Here is a 26,893-nt window from a genome sequence, read left to right as displayed (position 1 = left end):
TGGTTAGGAGTAGTAACAACGTGTTAATGTGGTTAGGAGTAGTAACAACATGTTAATGTGGTTAGGAGTAGTAACACCATGTTAATGTGGTTAGGAGTAGTAACACCATGTTAATGTGGTAGGAGTAGTAACACCATGTTAATGTGGTTAGGAGTAGTAACACCATGTTAATGTGGTTAGGAGTAGTAACACCATGTTAATGTGGTAGGAGTAGTAACACCATGTTAATGTGGTTAGGAGTAGTAACACCATGTTAATGTGGTAGGAGTAGTAACACCATGTTAATATGGTTAGGAGTAGTAACAACATGTTAATGTGGTAGGAGTAGTAACACCATGTTAATGTGGTAGGAGTAGTAACAACATGTTAATGTGGTTAGGAGTAGTAACACCATGTTAATGTGGTTAGGAGTAGTAACACCGTGTTAATGTGGTTAGGAGTAGTAACAACATGTTAATGTGGTTAGGAGTAGTAACAACATGTTAATGTGGTTAGGAGTAGTAACAACGTGTTAATGTGGTTAGGAGTAGTAACAACATGTTAATGTGGTTAGGAGTAGTAACAACATGTTAATGTGGTTAGGAGTAGTAACAACATGTTAATGTGGTTAGGAGTAGTAACACCATGTTAATGTGGTTAGGAGTAGTAACACCATGTTAATGTGGTTAGGAGTAGTAACAACATGTTAATGTGGTTAGGAGTAGTAACAACATGTTAATGTGGTTAGGAGTAGTAACAACATGTTAATGTGGTTAGGAGTAGTAACAACGTGTTAATGTGGTTAGGAGTAGTAACAACATGTTAATGTGGTTAGGAGTAGTAACACCATGTTAATGTGGTTAGGAGTAGTAACAACATGTTAATGTGGTTAGGAGTAGTAACAACATGTTAATGTGGTAGGAGTAGTAACACCGTGTTAATGTGGTAGGAGTAGTAACACCATGTTAATGTGGTTAGGAGTAGTAACAACATGTTAATGTGGTTAGGAGTAGTAACACCATGTTAATGTGGTTAGGAGTAGTAACACCATGTTAATGTGGTAGGAGTAGTAACAACATGTTAATGTGGTTAGGAGTAGTAACAACATGTTAATGTGGTTAGGAGTAGTAACAACATGTTAATGTGGTTAGGTGTAGTAACAACGTGTTAATGTGGTAGGAGTAGTAACAACATGTTAATGTGGTTAGGAGTAGTAACAACATGTTAATGTGGTTAGGAGTAGTAACACCATGTTAATGTGGTTAGAAGTAGTAACAACATGTTAATGTGGTTAGGAGTAGTAACAACATGTACAGTGATGGTTAATGTGGTTAGGAGTAGTAACACCATGTTAATGTGGTTAGGAGTAGTAACACCGTGTTAATGTGGTTAGGAGTAGTAACACCATGTTAATGTGGTTAGGAGTAGTAACACCATGTTAATGTGGTTAGGAGTAGTAACACCATGTTAATGTGGTTAGGAGTAGTAACAACATGTACAGTGATGGTTAATGTGGTTAGGAGTAGTAACACCATGTTAATGTGGTTAGGAGTAGTAACACCGTGTTAATGTGGTTAGGAGTAGTAACACCATGTTAATGTGGTTAGGAGTAGTAACACCATGTTAATGTGGTTAGGAGTAGTAACACCATGTTAATGTGGTTAGGAGTAGTAACAACATGTTAATGTGGTTAGGAGTAGTAACACCATGTTAATGTGGTTAGGAGTAGTAACAACATGTTAATGTGGTTAGGAGTAGTAACACCATGTTAATGTGGTTAGGAGTAGTAACACCGTGTTAATGTGGTTAGGAGTAGTAACAACATGTTAATGTGGTAGGAGTAGTAACAACATGTTAATGTGGGTAGGAGTAGTAACAACATGTTAATGTGGTTAGAAGTAGTAACAACATGTTAATGTGGTTAGGAGTAGTAACACCGTGTTAATGTGGTTAGGAGTAGTAACAACGTGTTAATGTGGTTAGGAGTAGTAACAACGTGTTAATGTGGTTAGGAGTAGTAACACCATGTTAATGTGGTTAGGAGTAGTAACACCATGTTAATGTGGTTAGGAGTAGTAACACCATGTTAATGTGGTAGGAGTAGTAACAACATGTTAATGTGGTAGGAGTAGTAACAACGTGTTAATGTGGTTAGGAGTAGTAACAACGTGTTAATGTGGTTAGGAGTAGTAACACCATGTTAATGTGGTAGGAGTAGTAACAACATGTTAATGTGGTAGGAGTAGTAACAACGTGTTAATGTGGTTAGGAGTAGTAACAACGTGTACAGTGATGGTTAATGTGGCAATAATGAATTATTAATATAATGTCTACTTTATGTCCAGTGTTACAGCCTCCTACTCTGACAAAGATGCCTGAGTCCTTAACGGCCTTTTCATTAGACGATATCATGCTGCTCTGCGAGGCCACTGGCATCCCCACACCCAGGTATACCCTACCATTAACGATATCATGCTGCTCTGCGAGGCCACCCCCACACCCAGGTATACCCTACCATTAACAATATCATGCTGCTCTGCGAGGCCACTGGCATCCCCACACCCAGGTATACCCTACCATTAACAATATCATGCTGCTCTGCGAGGCCACTGGCATCCCCACACCCAGGTATACCCTACCATTAACAATATCATGCTGCTCTGCGAGGCCACTGGCATCCCCACACCCAGGTATACCCTACCATTAACAATATCATGCTGCTCTGCGAGGCCACTGGCATCCCCACACCCAGGTATACCCTACCATTAACAATATCATGCTGCTCTGCGAGGCCACTGGCATCCCCACACCCAGGTATACCCTACCATTAACGATATCATGCTGCTCTGCGAGGCCACCCCCACACCCAGGTATACCCTACCATTAACAATATCATGCTGCTCTGCGAGGCCACTGGCATCCCCACACCCAGGTATACCCTACCATTAACAATATCATGCTGCTCTGCGAGGCCACTGGCATCCCCACACCCAGGTATACCCTACCATTAACAATATCATGCTGCTCTGCGAGGCCACTGGCATCCCCGCACCCAGGTATACCCTACCATTAACGATATCATGCTGCTCTGCGAGGCCACTGGCATCCCCACACCCAGGTATACCCTACCATTAACAATATCATGCTGCTCTGCGAGGCCAGTGGCATCCCCACACCCAGGTATACCCTACCATTAACAAGGCCATCCCCACACCCAGGTATACCCTACCATTAACAAGGCCATCCCCACACCCAGGTATACCCTACTATACTCTCTGTGTGTGTGAGAAAAGCTGGCGTGTCCATTCTTTCCCCCTGAGATCCAGTGTTCCATTGCCATGGTGATAAAGGAGGTATCATAATAATAGGAGACAGGAAATTATATCATTAACTGGACTGGTGGTCTTCTCTGATTGCTCTGTTTCCTCTCTTCATGTCTTTATCTCTAACCTCCCCCTCTGTCACTCCCATCTCTCTCTCTCCCTCTCTCTTATCTTCTCTCTCTCTCTCTCTCTCTTCTCTCTTCTCTCTTCTTTCTCTCTCTTCTCTCTCTCTTCTCTCTCTTCTCTCTCTTCTCTCTCTCTCTCTCCTCTCTCTTCTCTCTTCTTTCTCTCTCTTCTCTCTTCTCTCTTCTCTCTCTCTTCTCCCTCTCCCTCTCTCTTCTCTTCTCTTCTCTCTCTCTCTCTCTCTCTCTCTCTCTCTCTCTCTCTCTCTTCTCTCTTCTCTCTTCTCTCTTCTCTCTCTCTTCTCTCTCTTCTCTCTCTCTTCTCTCTCTCTCTCTCCTCTCTTTCCTCTCTCTTCTCTCACTCTTCTCTCTCTCCTCTCTCTCTCCCCCTCTCTCTCTCTCTTCTCTCTCCTCTCTCTCTCTCTCTCTCTTCTCTCTCTCCTCTCTCTCTTCTCTCACTCTTCTCTCTCCTCTCTCTCTTCTCTCACTCTTCTCTCTCCTCTCTCTCTCCCCCTCTCTCTCTCTTCTCTCTCTCCTCTCTCTCTCCCTCTCCTCTCTGTCTCTCTCTTTCTTCCTCCCCTCTAGTTTCCGCTGGGTAAAGGATGGTAAGAAGTTGAACTGGATGGGACATAGTGGTTCTGGGAATTTCACAGCCCATGGCGACAAGCCGCTCAGCGATTACCAAGGACACTACCGTTGCTACGCCGACAACACCCTGGGAACAGCCATGACACACACCGTCAAACTCATCACTGAATGTGAGGCTCACACGCACAAACACATCCTCTCTTGTGTGACTGTACTTAGACAGTAGTTCTGTCATTCCCCTTGACAACCATCAACTAGAGACAGCCTAGCCATGATGCCACTCAGCCATCACTATGGCAATGAGAGTCTGTGCTCTGTCACGCACACACACGTTGAATGGATATTGTTTTAGAATGGCTATTTAATGTAGGACTAACTTTATGGAGAATACATTGAGGAAGTGTCTCAATCCTCTGCATATGCCAGTGTCGCACTTCCTCATCTGTGGTCAGAGGTGAAGGGCGAGAGCGGTGTTTGTCAGACCATTGAGACGTCCCTACAATCAGTCTTCTCACCAAAAGGCTGTAGCGTCCGAACAACGGTGTGTCAGGAGACTCGCCTGAAGTCTGTACCGTCGACGTGCCAACTTCTGTTTGTAACGTCCGAATGGTTTGGTCTACAAACTAATTTACGATCCCCGGTGTCACGGGACTCCTTTGAAGGTAACCGGTACTGTCCAAAAATATATATATGAAGTATGAGAGTAGTTTTGTGCCTACCCAAAACAAGGGGTTATATATGTTGAGAAAATCAGCTCAATATTTCCTGAGCTTTCTTATATCTCCTAGATACAGGACAGACACTACACAATCTTATTCCTTATGAGGAATCTTTTAACTGTCTTTTTTGCCATTTATGAATGTGTTAATCAATGCATTTCTCTGGGCTATAGAAGTAAAGGCAAAATCAAATCATGTTTAAATCTTCTTTTTTTTATACATAAAGGGGTCCTACAAATCAATGACTATCTTAAACAATAACCACCAACGTCTTAGACTAGATAGATTTAAATGGAGAGTGTAAGGTCCTGGGTATCGTGAGGGTGAAATCAGGCGCAGCAAAACAGAGTTCAATAAAGTGCTACTTTAATGTGGTGAACTACGGTCCCCCCCCTTACGGGGGCTCAAACCAAATGCCCCAGACACGGTGAACTACGGTCCCCCCCCTTACGGGGGCTCAAACCAAATGCCCCAGACACGGTGAACTACGGTCCCCCCCCTTACGGGGGCTCAAACCAAATGCCCCAGACACGGTGAACTACGGTCCCCCCCCTTACGGGGGCTCAAACCAAATGCCCCAGACACGGTGAACTACGGTCCCCCCCCTTACGGGGGCTCAAACCAAATGCCCCAGACACGGTGAACTACGGTCCCCCACTACTCAAACCAAATGCCCCAGACACGGTGAACTACGGTCCCCCACTACTCAAACCAAATGCCCCAGACACGGTGAACTACGGTCCCCCCACTACTCAAACCAAATGCCCCAGACACGGTGAACTACGGTCCCCCACTACTCAAACCAAATGCCCCAGACACGGTGAACTACGGTCCCCCACGGGGCTCAAACCAAATGCCCCACACACGGTGAACTACGGTCCCCACTACTCAAACCAAATGCCCCACACACGGTGAACTACGGTCCCCCACTACTCAAACCAAATGCCCCAGACACGGTGAACTACGGTCCCCCACTACTCAAACCAAATGCCCCACACACGGTGAACTACGGTCCCCCACTACTCAAACCAAATGCCCCAGACACGGTGAACTACGGTCCCCCACTACTCAAACCAAATGCCCCAGACACGGTGAACTACGGTCCCCCACTACTCAAACCAAATGCCCCAGACACGGTGAACTACGGTCCCCCACTACTCAAACCAAATGCCCCAGACACGGTGAACTACGGTCCCCCACTACTCAAACCAAATGCCCCAGACACGGTGAACTACGGTCCCCCACTACTCAAACCAAATGCCCCAGACACGGTGAACTACGGTCCCCCACTACTCAAACCAAATGCCCCAGACACGGTGAACTACGGTCCCCCCCACTACTCAAACCAAATGCCCCAGACACGGTGAACTACGGTCCCCCACTACTCAAACCAAATGCCCCAGACACGGGGAACTACGGTCCCCCACTACTCAAACCAAATGCCCCAGACACGGTGAACTACGGTCCCCCACTACTCAAACCAAATGCACCAGACACGGTGAACTACGGTCCCCCACTACTCAAACCAAATGCCCCAGACACGGTGAACTACGGTCCCCCACTACGGGTGCTCAAACCAAATGCCCCAGACACGGTGAACTACGGTCCCCCACTACTCAAACCAAATGCCCCAGACACGGTGAACTACGGTCCCCCCCACTACTCAAACCAAATGCCCCAGACACGGTGAACTACGGTCCCCCACTACTCAAACCAAATGCCCCAGACACGGTGAACTACGGTCCCCCCTACGGGTGCTCAAACCAAATGCCCCAGACACGGTGAACTACGGTCCCCCACTACTCAAACCAAATGCCCCAGACACGGTGAACTACGGTCCCCCACTACTCAAACCAAATGCCCCAGACACGGTGAACTACGGTCCCCCACTACTCAAACCAAATGCCCCAGACACGGTGAACTACGGTCCCCCACTACTCAAACCAAATGCCCCAGACACGGTGAACTACGGTCCCCCACTACGGGGCTCAAACCAAAGGCCCCAGACACGGTGAACTACGGTCCCCCCACCAAACAGGGGCTCAAACCAAATGCCCCAGACACGGTGAACTACGGTCCCCCACCTCAAACCAAATGCCCCAGACACGGTGAACTACGGTCCCCCCACTACTCAAACCAAATGCCCCAGACACGGTGAACTACGGTCCCCCCAAACCCCAGACACGGTGGGCTCAAACCAAATGCCCCAGACACGGTGAACTACGGTCCCCCACTACTCAAACCAAATGCCCCAGACACGGTGAACTACGGTCCCCCACTACTCAAACCAAATGCCCCAGACACGGTGAACTACGGTCCCCCCACTACTCAAACCAAATGCCCCAGACACGGTGAACTACGGTCCCCCCCACTACTCAAACAAATGCCCCAGACACGGTGAACTACGGTCCCCCACTACTCAAACCAAATGCCCCAGACACGGTGAACTACGGTCCCCCACTACTCAAACCAAATGCCCCAGACACGGTGAACTACGGTCCCCCACTACTCAAACCAAATGCCCCAGACACGGTGAACTACGGTCCCCCCACTACTCAAACCAAATGCCCCAGACACGGTGAACTACGGTCCCCCACTACTCAAACCAAATGCCCCAGACACGGTGAACTACGGTCCCCCCCCGGGTGCTCAAACCAAATGCCCCAGACACGGTGAACTACGGTCCCCCACTACTCAAACCAAATGCCCCAGACACGGTGAACTACGGTCCCCCACTACTCAAACCAAATGCCCCAGACACGGTGAACTACGGTCCCCCACTACGGGTGCTCAAACCAAATGCCCCAGACACGGTGAACTACGGTCCCCCCCACTACTCAAACCAAATGCCCCAGACACGGTGAACTACGGTCCCCCACTACTCAAACCAAATGCCCCAGACACGGTGAACTACGGTCCCCCCACTACTCAAACCAAATGCCCCAGACACGGTGAACTACGGTCCCCCCACTACTCAAACCAAATGCCCCAGACACGGTGAACTACGGTCCCCCACTACGGGGCTCAAACCAAATGCCCCAGACACGGTGAACTACGGTCCCCCACTACTCAAACCAAATGCCCCAGACACGGTGAACTACGGTCCCCCACTACTCAAACCAAATGCCCCAGACACGGTGAACTACGGTCCCCACTACTCAAACCAAATGCCCCAGACACGGTGAACTACGGTCCCCCACTACTCAAACCAAATGCCCCAGACACGGTGAACTACGGTCCCCCACGGGGCTCAAACCAAAGGCCCCAGACACGGTGAACTACGGTCCCCCACCGGGGCTCAAACCAAAGGCCCCAGACACGGTGAACTACGGTCCCCCACTACTCAAACCAAATGCCCCAGACACGGTGAACTACGGTCCCCCCTCAAACCAAAGGCCCCAGACACGGATGAACTACGGTCCCCCACTACTCAAACCAAATGCCCCAGACACGGTGAACTACGGTCCCCCCACTACTCAAACCAAATGCCCCAGACACGGTGAACTACGGTCCCCCCACTACGGGGGCTCAAACCAAATGCCCCAGACACGGTGAACTACGGTCCCCCCCTACTCAAACCAAATGCCCCAGACACGGTGAACTACGGTCCCCCACTACTCAAACCAAATGCCCCAGACACGGTGAACTACGGTCCCCCACTACTCAAACCAAATGCCCCAGACACGGTGAACTACGGTCCCCCACTACTCAAACCAAATGCCCCAGACACGGTGAACTACGGTCCCCCCCACTACTCAAACCAAATGCCCCAGACACGGTGAACTACGGTCCCCCACTACTCAAACCAAATGCCCCAGACACGGTGAACTACGGTCCCCCACTACTCAAACCAAATGCCCCAGACACGGTGAACTACGGTCCCCCACTACTCAAACCAAATGCCCCAGACACGGTGAACTACGGTCCCCCACTACTCAAACCAAATGCCCCAGACACGGTGAACTACGGTCCCCCACGGGGGCTCAAACCAAATGCCCCAGACACGGTGAACTACGGTCCCCCACTACTCAAACCAAATGCCCCAGACACGGTGAACTACGGTCCCCCACTACTCAAACCAAATGCCCCAGACACGGTGAACTACGGTCCCCACTACTCAAACCAAATGCCCCAGACACGGTGAACTACGGTCCCCCACTACTCAAACCAAATGCCCCAGACACGGTGAACTACGGTCCCCCACTACGGGGCTCAAACCAAATGCCCCAGACACGGTGAACTACGGTCCCCCCACCACGGGGCTCAAACCAAATGCCCCAGACACGGTGAACTACGGTCCCCCCACTACTCAAACCAAATGCCCCAGACACGGTGAACTACGGTCCCCCACTACTCAAACCAAATGCCCCAGACACGGTGAACTACGGTCCCCCACTACTCAAACCAAAGGCCCCAGACACGGTGAACTACGGTCCCCCACTACTCAAACCAAATGCCCCAGACACGGTGAACTACGGTCCCCCCCACTACGGGGCTCAAACCAAAGGCCCCAGACACGGTGAACTACGGTCCCCCACTACTCAAACCAAATGCCCCAGACACGGTGAACTACGGTCCCCCACTACTCAAACCAAATGCCCCAGACACGGTGAACTACGGTCCCCCACTACTCAAACCAAATGCCCCAGACACGGTGAACTACGGTCCCCCACTACTCAAACCAAATGCCCCAGACACGGTGAACTACGGTCCCCCACTACTCAAACCAAATGCCCCAGACACGGTGAACTACGGTCCCCCACTACTCAAACCAAATGCCCCAGACACGGTGAACTACGGTCCCCCACTACTCAAACCAAATGCCCCAGACACGGTGAACTACGGTCCCCCCACTACTCAAACCAAATGCCCCAGACACGGTGAACTACGGTCCCCCACTATTCAAACCAAATGCCCCAGACACGGTGAACTACGGTCCCCCCCCACGGGGCTCAAACCAAATGCCCCAGACACGGTGAACTACGGTCCCCCACTACTCAAACCAAATGCCCCAGACACGGTGAACTACGGTCCCCCCACTACTCAAACCAAATGCCCCAGACACGGTGAACTACGGTCACCCCACTACGGGTGCTTAAACCAAATGCCCCAGACACGGTGAACTACGGTCCCCCCCACTACTCAAACCAAATGCCCCAGACACGGTGAACTACGGTCCCCCACTACTCAAACCAAATGCCCCAGACACGGTGAACTACGGTCCCCCACTACTCAAACCAAATGCCCCAGACACGGTGAACTACGGTCCCCCACTACTCAAACCAAATGCCCCAGACACGGTGAACTACGGTCCCCCACTACGGGGCTCAAACCAAATGCCCCAGACACGGTGAACTACGGTCCCCACTACGGGGGCTCAAACCAAATGCCCCAGACACGGTGAACTACGGTCCCCCACTACTCAAACCAAATGCCCCAGACACGGTGAACTACTCAAACCAAATGCCCCCCGGTGAACTACGGTCCCCCACTACTCAAACCAAATGCCCCAGACACGGTGAACTACGGTCCCCCACTACTCAAACCAAATGCCCCAGACACGGTGAACTACGGTCCCCCACTACGGGGCTCAAACCAAATGCCCCAGACACGGTGAACTACGGTCCCCCACTACGGGGCTCAAACCAAATGCCCCAGACACGGTGAACTACGGTCCCCCACTACTCAAACCAAATGCCCCAGACACGGTGAACTACGGTCCCCCACTACTCAAACCAAATGCCCCAGACACGGTGAACTACGGTCCCCCACTACTCAAACCAAAGGCCCCAGACACGGTGAACTACGGTCCCCCACTACGGGGCTCAAACCAAATGCCCCAGACACGGTGAACTACGGTCCCCCACTACTCAAACCAAATGCCCCAGACACGGTGAACTACGGTCCCCCACTACTCAAACCAAATGCCCCAGACACGGTGAACTACGGTCCCCCACTACTCAAACCAAATGCCCCAGACACGGTGAACTACGGTCCCCCACTACTCAAACCAAATGCCCCAGACACGGTGAACTACGGTCCCCCCACTACTCAAACCAAATGCCCCAGACACGGTGAACTACGGTCCCCCACTACTCAAACCAAATGCCCCAGACACGGTGAACTACGGTCCCCCACTACTCAAACCAAATGCCCCAGACACGGTGAACTACGGTCCCCCCACTACTCAAACCAAATGCCCCAGACACGGTGAACTACGGTCCCCCCTACTCAAACCAAATGCCCCAGACACGGTGAACTACGGTCCCCCACTACTCAAACCAAATGCCCCAGACACGGTGAACTACGGTCCCCCACTATTCAAACCAAATGCCCCAGACACGGTGAACTACGGTCCCCCCACTACGGGGCTCAAACCAAATGCCCCAGACACGGTGAACTACGGTCCCCCACTACTCAAACCAAATGCCCCAGACACGGTGAACTACGGTCCCCCCACTACTCAAACCAAATGCCCCAGACACGGTGAACTACGGTCCCCCACTACGGGTGCTCAAACCAAATGCCCCAGACACGGTGAACTACGGTCCCCCACTACTCAAACCAAATGCCCCAGACACGGTGAACTACGGTCCCCACTACTCAAACCAAATGCCCCAGACACGGTGAACTACGGTCCCCCACTACTCAAACCAAATGCCCCAGACACGGTGAACTACGGTCCCCCACTACTCAAACCAAATGCCCCAGACATGGTGAACTACGGTCCCCCACTACGGGGCTCAAACCAAAGGCCCCAGACACGGTGAACTACGGTCCCCACTACGGGGCTCAAACCAAATGCCCCAGACACGGTGAACTACGGTCCCCCACTACTCAAACCAAATGCCCCAGACACGGTGAACTACGGTCCCCCACTACTCAAACCAAATGCCCCAGACACGGTGAACTACGGTCCCCCACTACTCAAACCAAATGCCCCAGACACGGTGAACTACGGTCCCCCCCACTACTCAAACCAAATGCCCCAGACACGGTGAACTACGGTCCCCCCCTACGGGGCTCAAACCAAAGGCCCCAGACACGGTGAACTACGGTCCCCCCCACTACGGGGCTCAAACCAAATGCCCCAGACACGGTGAACTACGGTCCCCCACTACTCAAACCAAATGCCCCAGACACGGTGAACTACGGTCCCCCACTACTCAAACCAAAGGCCCCAGACACGGTGAACTACGGTCCCCCACTACTCAAACCAAAGGCCCCAGACACGGTGAACTACGGTCCCCCACTACTCAAACCAAAGGCCCCAGACACGGTGAACTACGGTCCCCCACTACGGGGCTCAAACCAAATGCCCCAGACATGGTGAACTACGGTCCCCCACTACTCAAACCAAATGCCCCAGACACGGTGAACTACGGTCCCCCACTACTCAAACCAAATGCCCCAGACACGGTGAACTACGGTCCCCCACTACTCAAACCAAATGCCCCAGACACGGCCCCCACTACTGAACCAAATGTCCCCCCGGTGAACACGGTCCCCACTCAAACCAAATGCCCCAGACACGGTGAACTACGGTCCCCCACTACTCAAACCAAATGCCCCAGACACGGTGAACTACGGTCCCCCACTACTCAAACCAAATGCCCCAGACACGGTGAACTACGGCCCCCACTACTCAAACCAAATGCCCCAGACACGGTGAACTACGGTCCCCCACTACTCAAACCAAATGCCCCAGACACGGTGAACTACGGTCCCCCCACTACGGGGCTCAAACCAAATGCCCCAGACACGGTGAACTACGGTCCCCACTACTCAAACCAAATGCCCCAGACACGGTGAACTACGGTCCCCCACTACTCAAACCAAATGCCCCAGACACGGTGAACTACGGTCCCCCCCGGGGGCTCAAACCAAATGGGCTCAAACCAAATGCCCCAGACACGGTGAACTACGGTCCCCCCACTACTCAAACCAAATGCCCCAGACACGGTGAACTACGGTCCCCCACTACTCAAACCAAATGCCCCAGACACGGTGAACTACGGTCCCCCACTACTCAAACCAAATGCCCCAGACACGGTGAACTACGGTCCCCCACTACTCAAACCAAATGCCCCAGACACGGTGAACTACGGTCCCCCACTACTCAAACCAAATGCCCCAGACACGGTGAACTACGGTCCCCCACTACTCAAACCAAATGCCCCAGACACGGTGAACTACGGTCCCCACCACGGGTGCTCAAACCAAATGCCCCAGACACGGTGAACTACGGTCCCCCACTACTCAAACCAAATGCCCCAGACACGGTGAACTACGGTCCCCCACTACTCAAACCAAATGCCCCAGACACGGTGAACTACGGTCCCCCACTACTCAAACCAAATGCCCCAGACACGGTGAACTATGGTCCCCCCCACTACTCAAACCAAATGCCCCAGACACGGTGAACTACGGTCCCCCACTACTCAAACCAAATGCCCCAGACACGGTGAACTACGGTCCCCCACTACTCAAACCAAATGCCCCAGACACGGTGAACTACGGTCCCCCACTACTCAAACCAAATGCCCCAGACACGGTGAACTACGGTCCCCCCCACTACTCAAACCAAATGCCCCAGACACGGTGAACTACGGTCCCCCACTACTCAAACCAAATGCCCCAGACACGGTGAACCCAGACACGGTCCCCCACTACTCAAACCAAATGCCCCAGACACGGTGAACTACGGTCCCCCACTACTCAAACCAAATGCCCCAGACACGGTGAACTACGGTCCCCCACTACTCAAACCAAATGCCCCAGACACGGTGAACTACGGTCCCCCACTACTCAAACCAAATGCCCCAGACACGGTGAACTACGGTCCCCCACTACTCAAACCAAATGCCCCAGACACGGTGAACTACGGTCCCCCACTACTCAAACCAAATGCCCCAGACACGGTGAACTACGGTCCCCCACTACTCAAACCAAATGCCCCAGACACGGTGAACTACGGTCCCCCCCACTACTCAAACCAAATGCCCCAGACACGGTGAACTACGGTCCCCCACTACTCAAACCAAATGCCCCAGACACGGTGAACTACGGTCCCCCACTACTCAAACCAAATGCCCCAGACACGGTGAACTACGGTCCCCCAACTCAAACCAAATGCCCCAGACCGGTGAACTACGGTCCCCCCCACTACTCAAACCAAATGCCCCAGACACGGTGAACTACGGTCCCCCACTACTCAAACCAAATGCCCCAGACACGGTGAACTACGGTCCCCCACTACTCAAACCAAATGCCCCAGACACGGTGAACTACGGTCCCCCACTACTCAAACCAAATGCCCCAGACACGGTGAACTACGGTCCCCCACTACTCAAACCAAATGCCCCAGACACGGTGAACTACGGTCCCCCCACTACTCAAACCAAATGCCCCAGACACGGTGAACTACGGTCCCCACTACTCAAACCAAATGCCCCAGACACGGTGAACTACGGTCCCCCCACTACTCAAACCAAATGCCCCAGACACGGTGAACTACGGTCCCCCACTACTCAAACCAAATGCCCCAGACACGGTGAACTACGGTCCCCCCACTACTCAAACCAAATGCCCCAGACACGGTGAACTACGGTCCCCACTACTCAAACCAAATGCCCCAGACACGGTGAACTACGGTCCCCCACTACTCAAACCAAATGCCCCAGACACGGTGAACTACGGTCCCCACTACTCAAACCAAATGCCCCAGACACGGTGAACTACGGTCCCCCCCACTACTCAAACCAAATGCCCCAGACACGGTGAACTACGGTCCCCCACTACTCAAACCAAATGCCCCAGACACGGTGAACTACGGTCCCCCACTACTCAAACCAAATGCCCCAGACACGGTGAACTACGGTCCCCCACTACTCAAACCAAATGCCCCAGACACGGTGAACTACGGTCCCCCACTACTCAAACCAAATGCCCCAGACACGGTGAACTACGGTCCCCCACTACTCAAACCAAATGCCCCAGACACGGTGAACTACGGTCCCCCACTACGGGTGCTCAAACCAAATGCCCCAGACACGGTGAACTACGGTCCCCCACTACTCAAACCAAATGCCCCAGACACGGTGAACTACGGTCCCCACTACTCAAACCAAATGCCCCAGACACGGTGAACTACGGTCCCCCCTACTCAAACCAAATACCCCAGACACGGTGAACTATGGTCCCCCACTACTCAAACCAAATGCCCCAGACACGGTGAACTACGGTCCCCCACTACTCAAACCAAATGCCCCAGACACGGTGAACTACGGTCCCCCACTACTCAAACCAAATGCCCCAGACACGGTGAACTACGGTCCCCCACTACTCAAACCAAATGCCCCAGACACGGTGAACTACGGTCCCCCACTACTCAAACCAAATGCCCCAGACACGGTGAACTACGGTCCCCACTACTCAAACCAAATGCCCCAGACACGGTGAACTACGGTCCCCCCCACTACTCAAACCAAATGCCCCAGACACGGTGAACTACGGTCCCCCACTACTCAAACCAAATGCCCCAGACACGGTGAACTACGGTCCCCCCCACTCAAACCAAACCCCAGACACGGGAAACCAAATGCCCCAGACACGGTGAACTACGGTCCCCCACTACTCAAACCAAATGCCCCAGACACGGTGAACTACGGTCCCCCACTACTCAAACCAAATGCCCCAGACACGGTGAACTACGGTCCCCCACTACTCAAACCAAATGCCCCAGACACGGTGAACTACGGTCCCCCACTACTCAAACCAAATGCCCCAGACACGGTGAACTACGGTCCCCCCACTACTCAAACCAAATGCCCCAGACACGGTGAACTACGGTCCCCCACTACTCAAACCAAATGCCCCAGACACGGTGAACTACGGTCCCCCCACTACTCAAACCAAATGCCCCAGACACGGTGAACTACGGTCCCCCACTACTCAAACCAAATGCCCCAGACACGGTGAACTACGGTCCCCCACTACTCAAACCAAATGCCCCAGACACGGTGAACTACGGTCCCCCCACTACTCAAACCAAATGCCCCAGACACGGTGAACTACGGTCCCCCTACTCAAACCAAATGCCCCAGACACGGTGAACTACGGTCCCCCACTACTCAAACCAAAGGCCCCAGACACGGTGAACTACGGTCCCCCACTACTCAAACCAAATGCCCCAGACACGGTGAACTACGGTCCCCCACTACTCAAACCAAATGCCCCAGACACGGTGAACTACGGTCCCCCACTACTCAAACCAAATGCCCCAGACACGGTGAACTACGGTCCCCCACTACTCAAACCAAATGCCCCAGACACGGTGAACTACGGTCCCCCACTACTCAAACCAAATGCCCCAGACACGGTGAACTACGGCCCCCCACTACTCAAACCAAATGCCCCAGACACGGTGAACTACGGTCCCCCACTACTCAAACCAAATGCCCCAGACACGGTGAACTACGGTCCCCCCACTACTCAAACCAAATGCCCCAGACACGGTGAACTACGGTCCCCCCACTACTCAAACCAAATGCCCCAGACACGGTGAACTACGGTCCCCCACTACTCAAACCAAATGCCCCAGACACGGTGAACTACGGTCCCCCCCACGGGGCTCAAACCAAATGCCCCAGACACGGTGAACTACGGTCCCCCCTACTCAAACCAAATGCCCCAGACACGGTGAACTACGGTCCCCCACTACTCAAACCAAATGCCCCAGACACGGTGAACTACGGTCCCCCACTACGGGGCTCAAACCAAATGCCCCAGACACGGTGAACTACGGTCCCCCCCACTACTCAAACCAAATGCCCCAGACACGGTGAACTACGGTCCCCCACTACTCAAACCAAATGCCCCAGACACGGTGAACTACGGTCCCCCACTACTCAAACCAAATGCCCCAGACACGGTGAACTACGGTCCCCCACTACTCAAACCAAATGCCCCAGACACGGTGAACTACGGTCCCCCACTACTCAAACCAAATGCCCCAGACACGGTGAACTACGGTCCCCCACTACTCAAACCAAATGCCCCAGACACGGTGAACTACGGTCCCCCACTACTCAAACCAAATGCCCCAGACACGGTGAACTACGGTCCCCCACTACTCAAACCAAATGCCCCAGACACGGTGAACTACGGTCCCCCACTACTCAAACCAAATGCCCCAGACACGGTGAACTATGGTCCCCCACTACTCAAACCAAATGCCCCAGACACGGTGAACTACGGTCCCCCACTACTCAAACCAAATGCCCCAGACACGGTGAACTACGGTCCCCCCACTACTCAAACCAAATGCCCCAGACACGGTGAACTACGGTCCCCACTACTCAAACCAAATGCCCCAGACACGGTGAACTACGGTCCCCACTACTCAAACCAAATGCCCCAGACACGGTGAACTACGGTCCCCACTACTCAAACCAAATGCCCCAGACACGGTGAACTACGGTCCCCCACTACTCAAACCAAATGCCCCAGACACGGTGAACTACGGTCCCCCCCACTACTCAAACCAAATGCCCCAGACACGGTGAACTACGGTCCCCCCCACTACTCAAACCAAATGCCCCAGACACGGTGAACTACGGTCCCCACTACTCAAACCAAATGCCCCAGACACGGTGAACTACGGTCCCCCCACTACTCAAACCAAATGCCCCAGACACGGTGAACTACGGTCCCCCCACTCAAACCAAATACGGTCCCCCACTACTCAAACCAAATGCCCCAGACACGGTGAACTACGGTCCCCCACTACTCAAACCAAATGCCCCAGACACGGTGAACTACGGTCCCCCACTACTCAAACCAAATGCCCCAGACACGGTGAACTACGGTCCCCCCCACTACTCAAACCAAATGCCCCAGACACGGTGAACTACGGTCCCCCACTACTCAAACCAAATGCCCCAGACACGGTGAACTACGGTCCCCCACTACTCAAACCAAATGCCCCAGACACGGTGAACTACGGTCCCCCCACTACTCAAACCAAATGCCCCAGACACGGTGAACTACGGTCCCCCACTACTCAAACCAAATGCCCCAGACACGGTGAACTACGGTCCCCCCCACGGGGGCTCAAACCAAATGCCCCAGACACGGTGAACTACGGTCCCCCACTACTCAAACCAAATGCCCCAGACACGGTGAACTACGGTCCCCCACTACTCAAACCAAATGCCCCAGACACGGTGAACTACGGTCCCCCACTACTCAAACCAAATGCCCCAGACACGGTGAACTACGGTCCCCCACTACTCAAACCAAATGCCCCAGACACGGTGAACTACGGTCCCCCACTACTCAAACCAAATGCCCCAGACACGGTGAACTACGGTCCCCCACTACTCAAACCAAATGCCCCAGACACGGTGAACTACGGTCCCCCACTACTCAAACCAAATGCCCCAGACACGGTGAACTACGGTCCCCACTACTCAAACCAAATGCCCCAGACACGGTGAACTACGGTCCCCCACTACGGGTCAAACCAAATGCCCCAGACACGGTGAACTACGGTCCCCCACTACTCAAACCAAATGCCCCAGACACGGTGAACTACGGTCCCCCACTACGGGTGCTCAAACCAAATGCCCCAGACACGGTGAACTACGGTCCCCCACTACTCAAACCAAATGCCCCACACGGTGAACTACGGTCCCCACTACTCAAACCAAATGCCCCAGACACGGTGAACTACGGTCCCCACTACTCAAACCAAATGCCCCAGACACGGTGAACTACGGTCCCCACTACTCAAACCAAATGCCCCAGACACGGTGAACTACGGTCCCCCCCACTACTCAAACCAAATGCCCCAGACACGGTGAACTACGGTCCCCACTACTCAAACCAAATGCCCCAGACACGGTGAACTACGGTCCCCCACTACTCAAACCAAATGCCCCAGACACGGTGAACTACGGCCCCCACTACTCAAACCAAATGCCCCAGACACGGTGAACTACGGTCCCCCACTACTCAAACCAAATGCCCCAGACACGGTGAACTACGGTCCCCCACTACTCAAACCAAATGCCCCAGACACGGTGAACTACGGTCCCCCACTACTCAAACCAAATGCCCCAGACACGGGAACTACGGTCCCCCCACTACTCAAACCAAATGCCCCAGACACGGTGAACTACGGTCCCCACTACTCAAACCAAATGCCCCAGACACGGTGAACTACGGTCCCCCCACTACTCAAACCAAATGCCCCAGACACGGTGAACTACGGTCCCCCACTACTCAAACCAAATGCCCCAGACACGGTGAACTACGGTCCCCCACTACTCAAACCAAATGCCCCAGACACGGTGAACTACGGTCCCCCACTACTCAAACCAAATGCCCCAGACACGGTGAACTACGGTCCCCCACTACTCAAACCAAATGCCCCAGACACGGTGAACTACGGTCCCCACCACGGGTGCTCAAACCAAATGCCCCAGACACGGTGAACTACGGTCCCCCACTACTCAAACCAAATGCCCCAGACACGGTGAACTACGGTCCCCCCCCACTACTCAAACCAAATGCCCCAGACACGGTGAACTACGGTCCCCCACTACTCAAACCAAATGCCCCAGACACGGTGAACTACGGTCCCCCACTACTCAAACCAAATGCCCCAGACACGGTGAACTATGGTCCCCCCACTACTCAAACCAAATGCCCCAGACACGGGAACTACGGTCCCCCCACTACTCAAACCAAATGCCCCAGACACGGTGAACTACGGTCCCCCACTACGGGTGCTCAAACCAAATGCCCCAGACACGGTGAACTACGGTCCCCCACTACTCAAACCAAATGCCCCAGACACGGTGAACTACGGTCCCCCACTACTCAAACCAAATGCCCCAGACACGGTGAACTACGGTCCCCACTACTCAAACCAAATGCCCCAGACACGGTGAACTACGGTCCCCCACTACTCAAACCAAATGCCCCAGACACGGTGAACTACGGTCCCCCACTACTCAAACCAAATGCCCCAGACACGGGAACTACGGTCCCCCACTACTCAAACCAAATGCCCCAGACACGGGAACTACGGTCCCCCACTACGGGTGCTCAAACCAAATGCCCCAGACACGGTGAACTACGGTCCCCCACCTACTCAAACCAAATGCCCCAGACACGGTGAACTACGGTCCCCCACTACTCAAACCAAATGCCCCAGACACGGTGAACTACGGTCCCCCCCACTACTCAAACCAAATGCCCCAGACACTGTGAACTACGGTCCCCCCACTACGGGGGCTCAAACCAAATGCCCCAGACACGGTGAACTACGGTCCCCCCACTACGGGGGCTCAAACCAAATGCCCCAGACACGGGGAAAGGAAAACAGTAATCAATCCCACACAAAGAACCAGGCGGGCCGGCTGACTAATAAAGAACCAGGCGGGCCGGCTGACTAATAAAGAACCAGGCGGGCCGGCTGACTAATAAAGAACCAGGCGGGCCGGCTGACTAATAAAGCCTCACTAATTATAACCAACTCAAAACAGGTGTACTCAATAAACACATAAGGAGGGGGAGGAAAGAATCAGTGGCAGCTAGTAGGCCGGTGACGACGAACCTTAATCTGTGTCCCAGACACCAACCCATAGACCCCACCAATCAGGGTCAAATATAGACCCCACCAATCAGGGTCAAATATAGACCCCACCAATCAGGGTCAAATATAGACCCCACCAATCAGGGTCAAATATAGACCCCACCAATCAGGGTCAAATATAGACCCACCAATCAGGGTCAAATATAGACCCCACCAATCAGGGTCAAATAGACCCCACCAATCAGGGTCAAATATAGACCCCACCAATCAGGGTCAAATATAGACCCCACCAATCAGGGTCAAATATAGACCCCACCAATCAGGGTCAAATATAGACCCCACCAATCAGGGTCAAATATAGACCCCACCAATCAGGGTCAAATATAGACCCCACCAATCAGGGTCAAATATAGACCCCACCAATCAGGGTCAAATATAGACCCCACCAATCAGGGTCAAATATAGACCCCACCAATCAGGGTCAAATATAGACCCCACCAATCAGGGTCAAATATAGACCCCACCAATCAGGGTCAAATATAGACCCCACCAATCAGGGTCAAATATAGACCCCACCAATCATGGTCAAATATAATAAAGTGCAACATGTTAATATTCTAACGTACATTTTTATTTTGTCACTTTCCAGCCGATATTAATGTGTGTATTTTAGCGGTGCTGGCCAATGTGATTCAATGTAACATGTAATACGATGACGATGATGATGATGATGGTGGTATGTGTGTTACAGCGACACCGACCCTCCCTAAGCAGAAGAGATCACATAAAACGGCAGAGGAAGGAGCTAGTGTTGTTCTCCACTGCAACCCTCCCAGGAGCTCCACCATCCCCCACATACACTGGATGGACAAGAGTAAGCCCTGGCTGTTTGTGCATTGTAGTCTAACTCCATTTTGTTAATCCATTTCATCTGATCGGTCACAATAGTGAGAATAAAAACGCTGTACTTTATAGGCCCTGTAGAAGTTAAAATGGCATTTATTTTTAAAAATGTTTTTATTTTACTAGGCAGGTCAGTTAAGAACAAATTCTTATTTTCAATGACGGCCTACCGGGGAACAGTGGGTTATTACTGCCTTGTTCAGGGGAACAGTGGGTTATTACTGCCTTGTTCAGGGGAACAGTGGGTTAACTGCCTTGTTCAGGGGAACAGTGGGTTAACTGCCTTGTTCAGGGGAACAGTGGGTTAACTGCCTTGTTCAGGGGAACAGTGGGTTAACTGCCTTGTTCAGGGGAACAGTGGGTTATTACTGCCTTGTTCAGGGGAACAGTGGGTTAACTGCCTTGTTCAGGGGAACAGTGGGTTATTACTGCCTTGTTCAGGGGAACAGTGGGTTAACTGCCTGGTTCAGGGGAACAGTGGGTTATTACTGCCTGGTTCAGGGGAACAGTGGGTTATTACTGCCTTGTTCAGGGGAACAGTGGGTTATTACTGCCTTGTTCAGGGGAACAGTGGGTTAACTGCCTTGTTCAGGGGAACAGTGGGTTAACTGCCTTGTTCAGGGGAACAGTGGATTAACTGCCTTGTTCAGGGGAACAGTGGGTTAACTGCCTTGTTCAGGGGAACAGTGGGTTATTACTGCCTGGTTCAGGGGAACAGTAGATTACCTGCCTTGTTCAGGGGAACAGTGGGTTATTACTGCCTTGTTCAGGGGAACAGTGGGTTATTACTGCCTGGTTCAGGGGAACAGTGAGTTAACTGCCTGGTTCAGGGGAACAGTGGGTTATTACTGCCTGGTTCAGGGGAACAGTGGATTAACTGCCTTGTTCAGGGGAACAGTGGGTTATTACTGCCTTGTTCAGGGGAACAGTGGGTTATTACTGCCTTGTTCAGGGCAACAGTGGGTTATTACTGCCTTGTTCAGGGGAACAGTGGGTTATTACTGCCTTGTTCAGGGGAACAGTGGGTTATTACTGCCTTGTTCAGGGCAACAGTGGGTTATTACTGCCTTGTTCAGGGGAACAGTGGGTTAACTGCCTTGTTCAGGGGAACAGTGGGTTATTACTGCCTTGTTCAGGGGAACAGTGGGTTAACTGCCTTGTTCAGGGGAACAGTGGGTTATTACTGCCTTGTTCAGGGGAACAGTGGGTTATTACTGCCTTGTTCAGGGGAACAGTGGGTTATTACTGCCTTGTTCAGGGCAACAGTGGGTTATTACTGCCTTGTTCAGGGCAACAGTGGGTTATTACTGCCTTGTTCAGGGGAACAGTGGGTTAACTGCCTTGTTCAGGCGAACAGTGGGTTAACTGCCTTGTTCAGGGGAACAGTGGGTTATTACTGCCTTGTTCAGGGGAACAGTGGGTTATTACTGCCTTGTTCAGGGGAACAGTGGGTTATTACTGCCTTGTTCAGGGGAACAGTGGGTTATTACTGCCTTGTTCAGGGGAACAGTGGGTTAACTGCCTGGTTCAGGGGAACAGTGGTTTAACTGCCTTGTTCATGGGAACAGTGGGTTATTACTGCCTGGTTCAGGGGAACAGTGGGTTAACTGCCTTGTTCATGGGAACAGTGGGTTATTACTGCCTGGTTCAGGGGAACAGTGGGTTATTACTGCCTTGTTCATGGGAACAGTGGGTTAACTGCCTGGTTCAGGGGATCAGTGGGTTATTACTGCCTGGTTCAGGGGAACAGTGGGTTATTACTGCCTGGTTCAGGGGAACAGTGGGTTATTACTGCCTGGTTCAGGGGAACAGTGGGTTATTACTGCCTGGTTCAGGGGAACGGTGGGTTATTACTGCCTGGTTCAGGGGAACAGTGGGTTAACTGCCTTGTTCAGGGGAACAGTGGGTTATTACTGCCTTGTTCAGGGGAACAGTGGGTTAACTGCCTTGTTCAGGGGAACAGTGGGTTATTACTGCCTGGTTCAGGGGAACAGTGGTTTATAACTGCCTTGTTCAGGGGGCAGAACGACAGATTCTTACCTTGTCAGCTCTGGGATTCGATCTCACAACCTTTTGGTTCCAAGTCCAACGCTCTAACCACTAGGCTAGCCTGCCAATAAATGATCAATAACTAAGTAACATGTTCTGCATTAGTAAGGTGTGTAGCATGATTCAGAGAAGTTTCAGAGAAGATTTCTCAAAATGGTCACAAGATCAGGGGCGGCAGCGTAGCCTAGTGGTTAGAGCGTTGGACTAGTAACCGGAAGGTTGCAAGTTCAAACCACCGAGCTGACAAGGTACAAATCTGTCGTTCTGCCCCTGAACAGGCAGTTAACCCCACTGTTCCCCGGTAGGCCGTCATTGAAAATAAGAATGTGTTCTTAACTGACTTGCCTGGTTAAATAAAGGTAAAATAAAAATTAAATCAGAAACATCCATCTCCAAACTTTTCCAGAACAATGTGGCACTACAAGTCTATTCAACAGCTTCAAAAAGGAATAAATTTTGTCTTTTAAACATAATGTTTAAAGGGTCGAGTTTGAATACATTGAATCCATGATGGGGTTTATAAACACATCTTAGCGTTCACATTTCTGACCAATTGGACAATGCAGTGGCTCCAGTGTGTTAAGGCATAGCAGATGATGTGTTGTTCATTAGGTGGAAGTTTAGTTTGTGTATGGATATACTCAATCAAGATTATCTGACAAATGATTTTACCATTACAGGGGGTACCGGTACAGAGTCAATGTGGAGGCTATATACAGGGGGTACCGGTACAGAGTCAATGTGGAGTCTATATACAGGGTATTACGGTACAGAGTCAATGTGGAGGCTATATACAGGGTATTACGGTACAGAGTCATTGTGGAGGCTATATACAGGGGGTACCAGTACAGAGTCATTGTGGAGGCTATATACAGGGTATAACGGTACAGAGTCAATGTGGAGGCTATATACAGGGGGGTACCAGTACAGAGTCAATGTGGAGGCTATATACAGGGGGTACCGGTACAGAGTCAATGTGGAGGCTATATACAGGGGGTACAGAGTCAATGTGGAGGCTATATACAGGGGGTACCGGTACAGAGTCAATGTGGAGTCTATATACAGGGTATTACGGTACAGAGTCAATGTGGAGGCTATATACAGGGGGTACCGGTACAGAGTCAATGTGGAGTCTATATACAGGGGGTACCGGTACAGAGTCATTGTGGAGGCTATATACAGGGTGTTACGGTACAGAGTCAATGTGGAGGCTATATACAGGGGGGTACCGGTACAGAGTCAATGTGGAGGCTATATACAGGGGGTACCGGTACAGAGTCATTGTGGAGGCTATATACAGGGTGTTACGGTACAGAGTCAATGTGGAGGCTATATACAGGGGGGTACCGGTACAGAGTCAATGTGGAGGCTATATACAGGGGGTACAGAGTCAATGTGGAGGCTATATACAGGGGGTACCGGTACAGAGTCAATGTGGAGGCTATATACAGGGGGTACCGGTACAGAGTCAATGTGGAGGCTATATACAGGGGGTACCGGTACAGAGTCATTGTGGAGGCTATATACAGGGGGGTACCGGTATAGAGTCAATGTGCAGGGGCACTGGTTAGACGAGGTAATTGAGGTAATATGTACATGTAGGTAGAGGTAAAGTGACTATACATAGTAGTAGCAGTGTTAAAGATGTCCTGGTAGCCATTTGATTGGCTGTTCAGGAGTCTTATGGCTTGGGGGTAGAAGCTGATTAGAACCCTTTTGACCAAGACTTGGTGCTCCGGTACCACTTGCCATGCGGTTGCAGAGAGAATAGTCCATGGCTAGGGTGGCGGGAATCTTTGACAATTTTAGGGTCTTCCTCTGACAACGTCTACTATATAGGTCCTGGATGGCAGGAAGCTTGGCCCCAGTGATGTGCTGGGCTGTCCTCACCACCCTCTGATATAGAGGTCCTGGATGGCAGGGAGCTGGGCCCCAGTGATGTACTGGGCTGTCCTCACCACCCTCTGGTATAGAGGTCCTGGATGGCAGGAAGCTTGGCCCCAGTGATGTACTGGGCTGTCCTCACCACCCTCTGGTATAGAGGTCCTGGATGGCAGGGAGCTGGGCCCCAGTGATGTACTGGGCTGTCCTCACCACCCTCTGGTATAGAGGTCCTGGATGGCAGGAAGCTTGGCCCCAGTGATGTACTGGGCTGTCCTCACCACCCTCTGGTATAGAGGTCCTGGATGGCAGGAAGCTGGGCCCCAGTGATGTACTGGGCTGTCCTCACCACCCTCTGGTATAGAGGTCCTGGATGGCAGGGAGCCGGGCCCCAGTGATGTGCTGGGCTGTACGCACTACCCTCCGTAGTGCATGGCGGGCGGAGGCCGAGCAGTTGCCATACCAGGCAGTGATGCAACCAGTCAGGATGTTGCAGCTGTAGAACCTTTTGAGGATCTGAGGACCCATAACAAATCTTTTCGGCCTGAGGGGAAAAGGCTTTGTCGTGCCCTCTTCACGACTGTCTTGGTGTGTTTGGACCATGATAGCTTGTTGGTGATGTGGACACCAAGGAAGAGAGATGAGAATGCTCGGTGTCTCCTTTTCCTGTAGTCCACAATCATCTCCTTTGTCTTGACCACGTTGAGGGAGAGTTTGTTATCCTTGCACCACACAGCCAGGTCTCTGACCTCTCAACCAGCTATAAATCATTTAATCTTTAATGTAGGAATAAATGATTGACATTTATAATGAATTGTCTATAACACCCACCCCCCCCTCTCTCTCCCTCTCTCTCTCTGTCGCTCTGTTGCTCTGTTGCTCTGTTGCTCTCTCCCTCTCTCTCTCTCTCTCTCTGCCTCTCTTTCTCTGTCTCAATCTTTCTCTCTCTCTGCCTCTCTCTCTCTGTCTCAATCTGTCACTCTCTGCCTCTCTCTCTCTGTCTCAATCTGTCACTCTCTCTGCCTCTCTCTCTCTGTCTCAATCTGTCACTCTCTCTCTCTCTGTCTCGTTCTGTTGCTCTCTCTCTCTCGCTCTCTCTCTCTCTCTCTCTCTCTCTCTCTCTCTCTCTCTCTCTCTCTCTCGCTCTCTCTCTCTCTCGCTCTCTCTCTCTCTCGCTCTCTCTGTGTCGTTCTGTTGCTCTCTCTCTCTCTCTCTCTCTCTCTCTCTCTCTCTCTCTCTCTCTCTCTCTCTCTCGCTCTCTCTCTCTCTCTCTCTCTCTCTCTCTGTGTCGTTCTGTTGTCGCTCTCTCTCTCTCTCTCTCTCTCTCTCTCTCTCTCTCTCTCTCTGCTCTCTCTCTCTTGCTCTCTCTCTCTCTCGTTCTGTTCTCTCTCTCTCTCCCTCTCTCTCTCTCTCTCTCTCTCTCTCTCTCTCTCTCTCTCTCTCTCTCTCTCTCTCTCTCTCTCTCTCTCTCTCTCTCTCTCTCTCTCTCTCTGTCTCTCTGTGTCTCTGTTGCTCTCTCTCTCTCTCTCTCTCTCTCCTCTCTCTCTCTCTCTCTCTCTCTCTCTCTCTCTCTCTCTCTCTCTCTCTCTCTCTGTCTCTCTCTCTCTCTCTCTCTCTCTCTCTCTCTCACTCTCACACTCTCTCTCTCTCTGTCTCTCTCTCTGTCTCTCTCTCTCTCTCCCTCTCTCTCTCCTTCTCCCTCTCCTCCTCCAGAACTGCTCCATA

General features: G+C 52.0%; 1 protein-coding gene across 4 annotated transcripts in view; it reads left to right on the top strand.

Annotated features, from left to right (window-relative positions):
• Window positions 1–26,893, top strand: part of LOC115124018 (neural cell adhesion molecule L1.1-like) — a 123,697-nt gene that overhangs the window by 36,321 nt on the left and 60,483 nt on the right. For 3 of the 4 annotated variants that reach the window (XM_065021027.1, XM_065021028.1, XM_065021026.1), the window contains exons 3-6: window positions 2,325–2,427; window positions 4,010–4,182; window positions 21,087–21,209; window positions 26,882–26,893. The exon at window positions 26,882–26,893 is cut by the window's right edge and continues 159 nt beyond it. In XM_065021027.1, the coding sequence (XP_064877099.1) occupies window positions 2,325–2,427; window positions 4,010–4,182; window positions 21,087–21,209; window positions 26,882–26,893 (411 nt within the window). Of the gene's footprint in view, window positions 1–2,324; window positions 2,428–3,034; window positions 3,098–4,009; window positions 4,183–21,086; window positions 21,210–26,881 lie in introns of those variants that run through there. The other variant, XM_065021029.1, reaches the window with a different exon arrangement.

The sequence above is a fragment of the Oncorhynchus nerka genome, linkage group LG7 (assembly GCF_034236695.1).
Source record: "Oncorhynchus nerka isolate Pitt River linkage group LG7, Oner_Uvic_2.0, whole genome shotgun sequence".
Taxonomy (NCBI): Eukaryota; Metazoa; Chordata; class Actinopteri; order Salmoniformes; family Salmonidae; genus Oncorhynchus; species Oncorhynchus nerka.
This window is presented reverse-complemented; position numbering and strand designations above follow the sequence as displayed.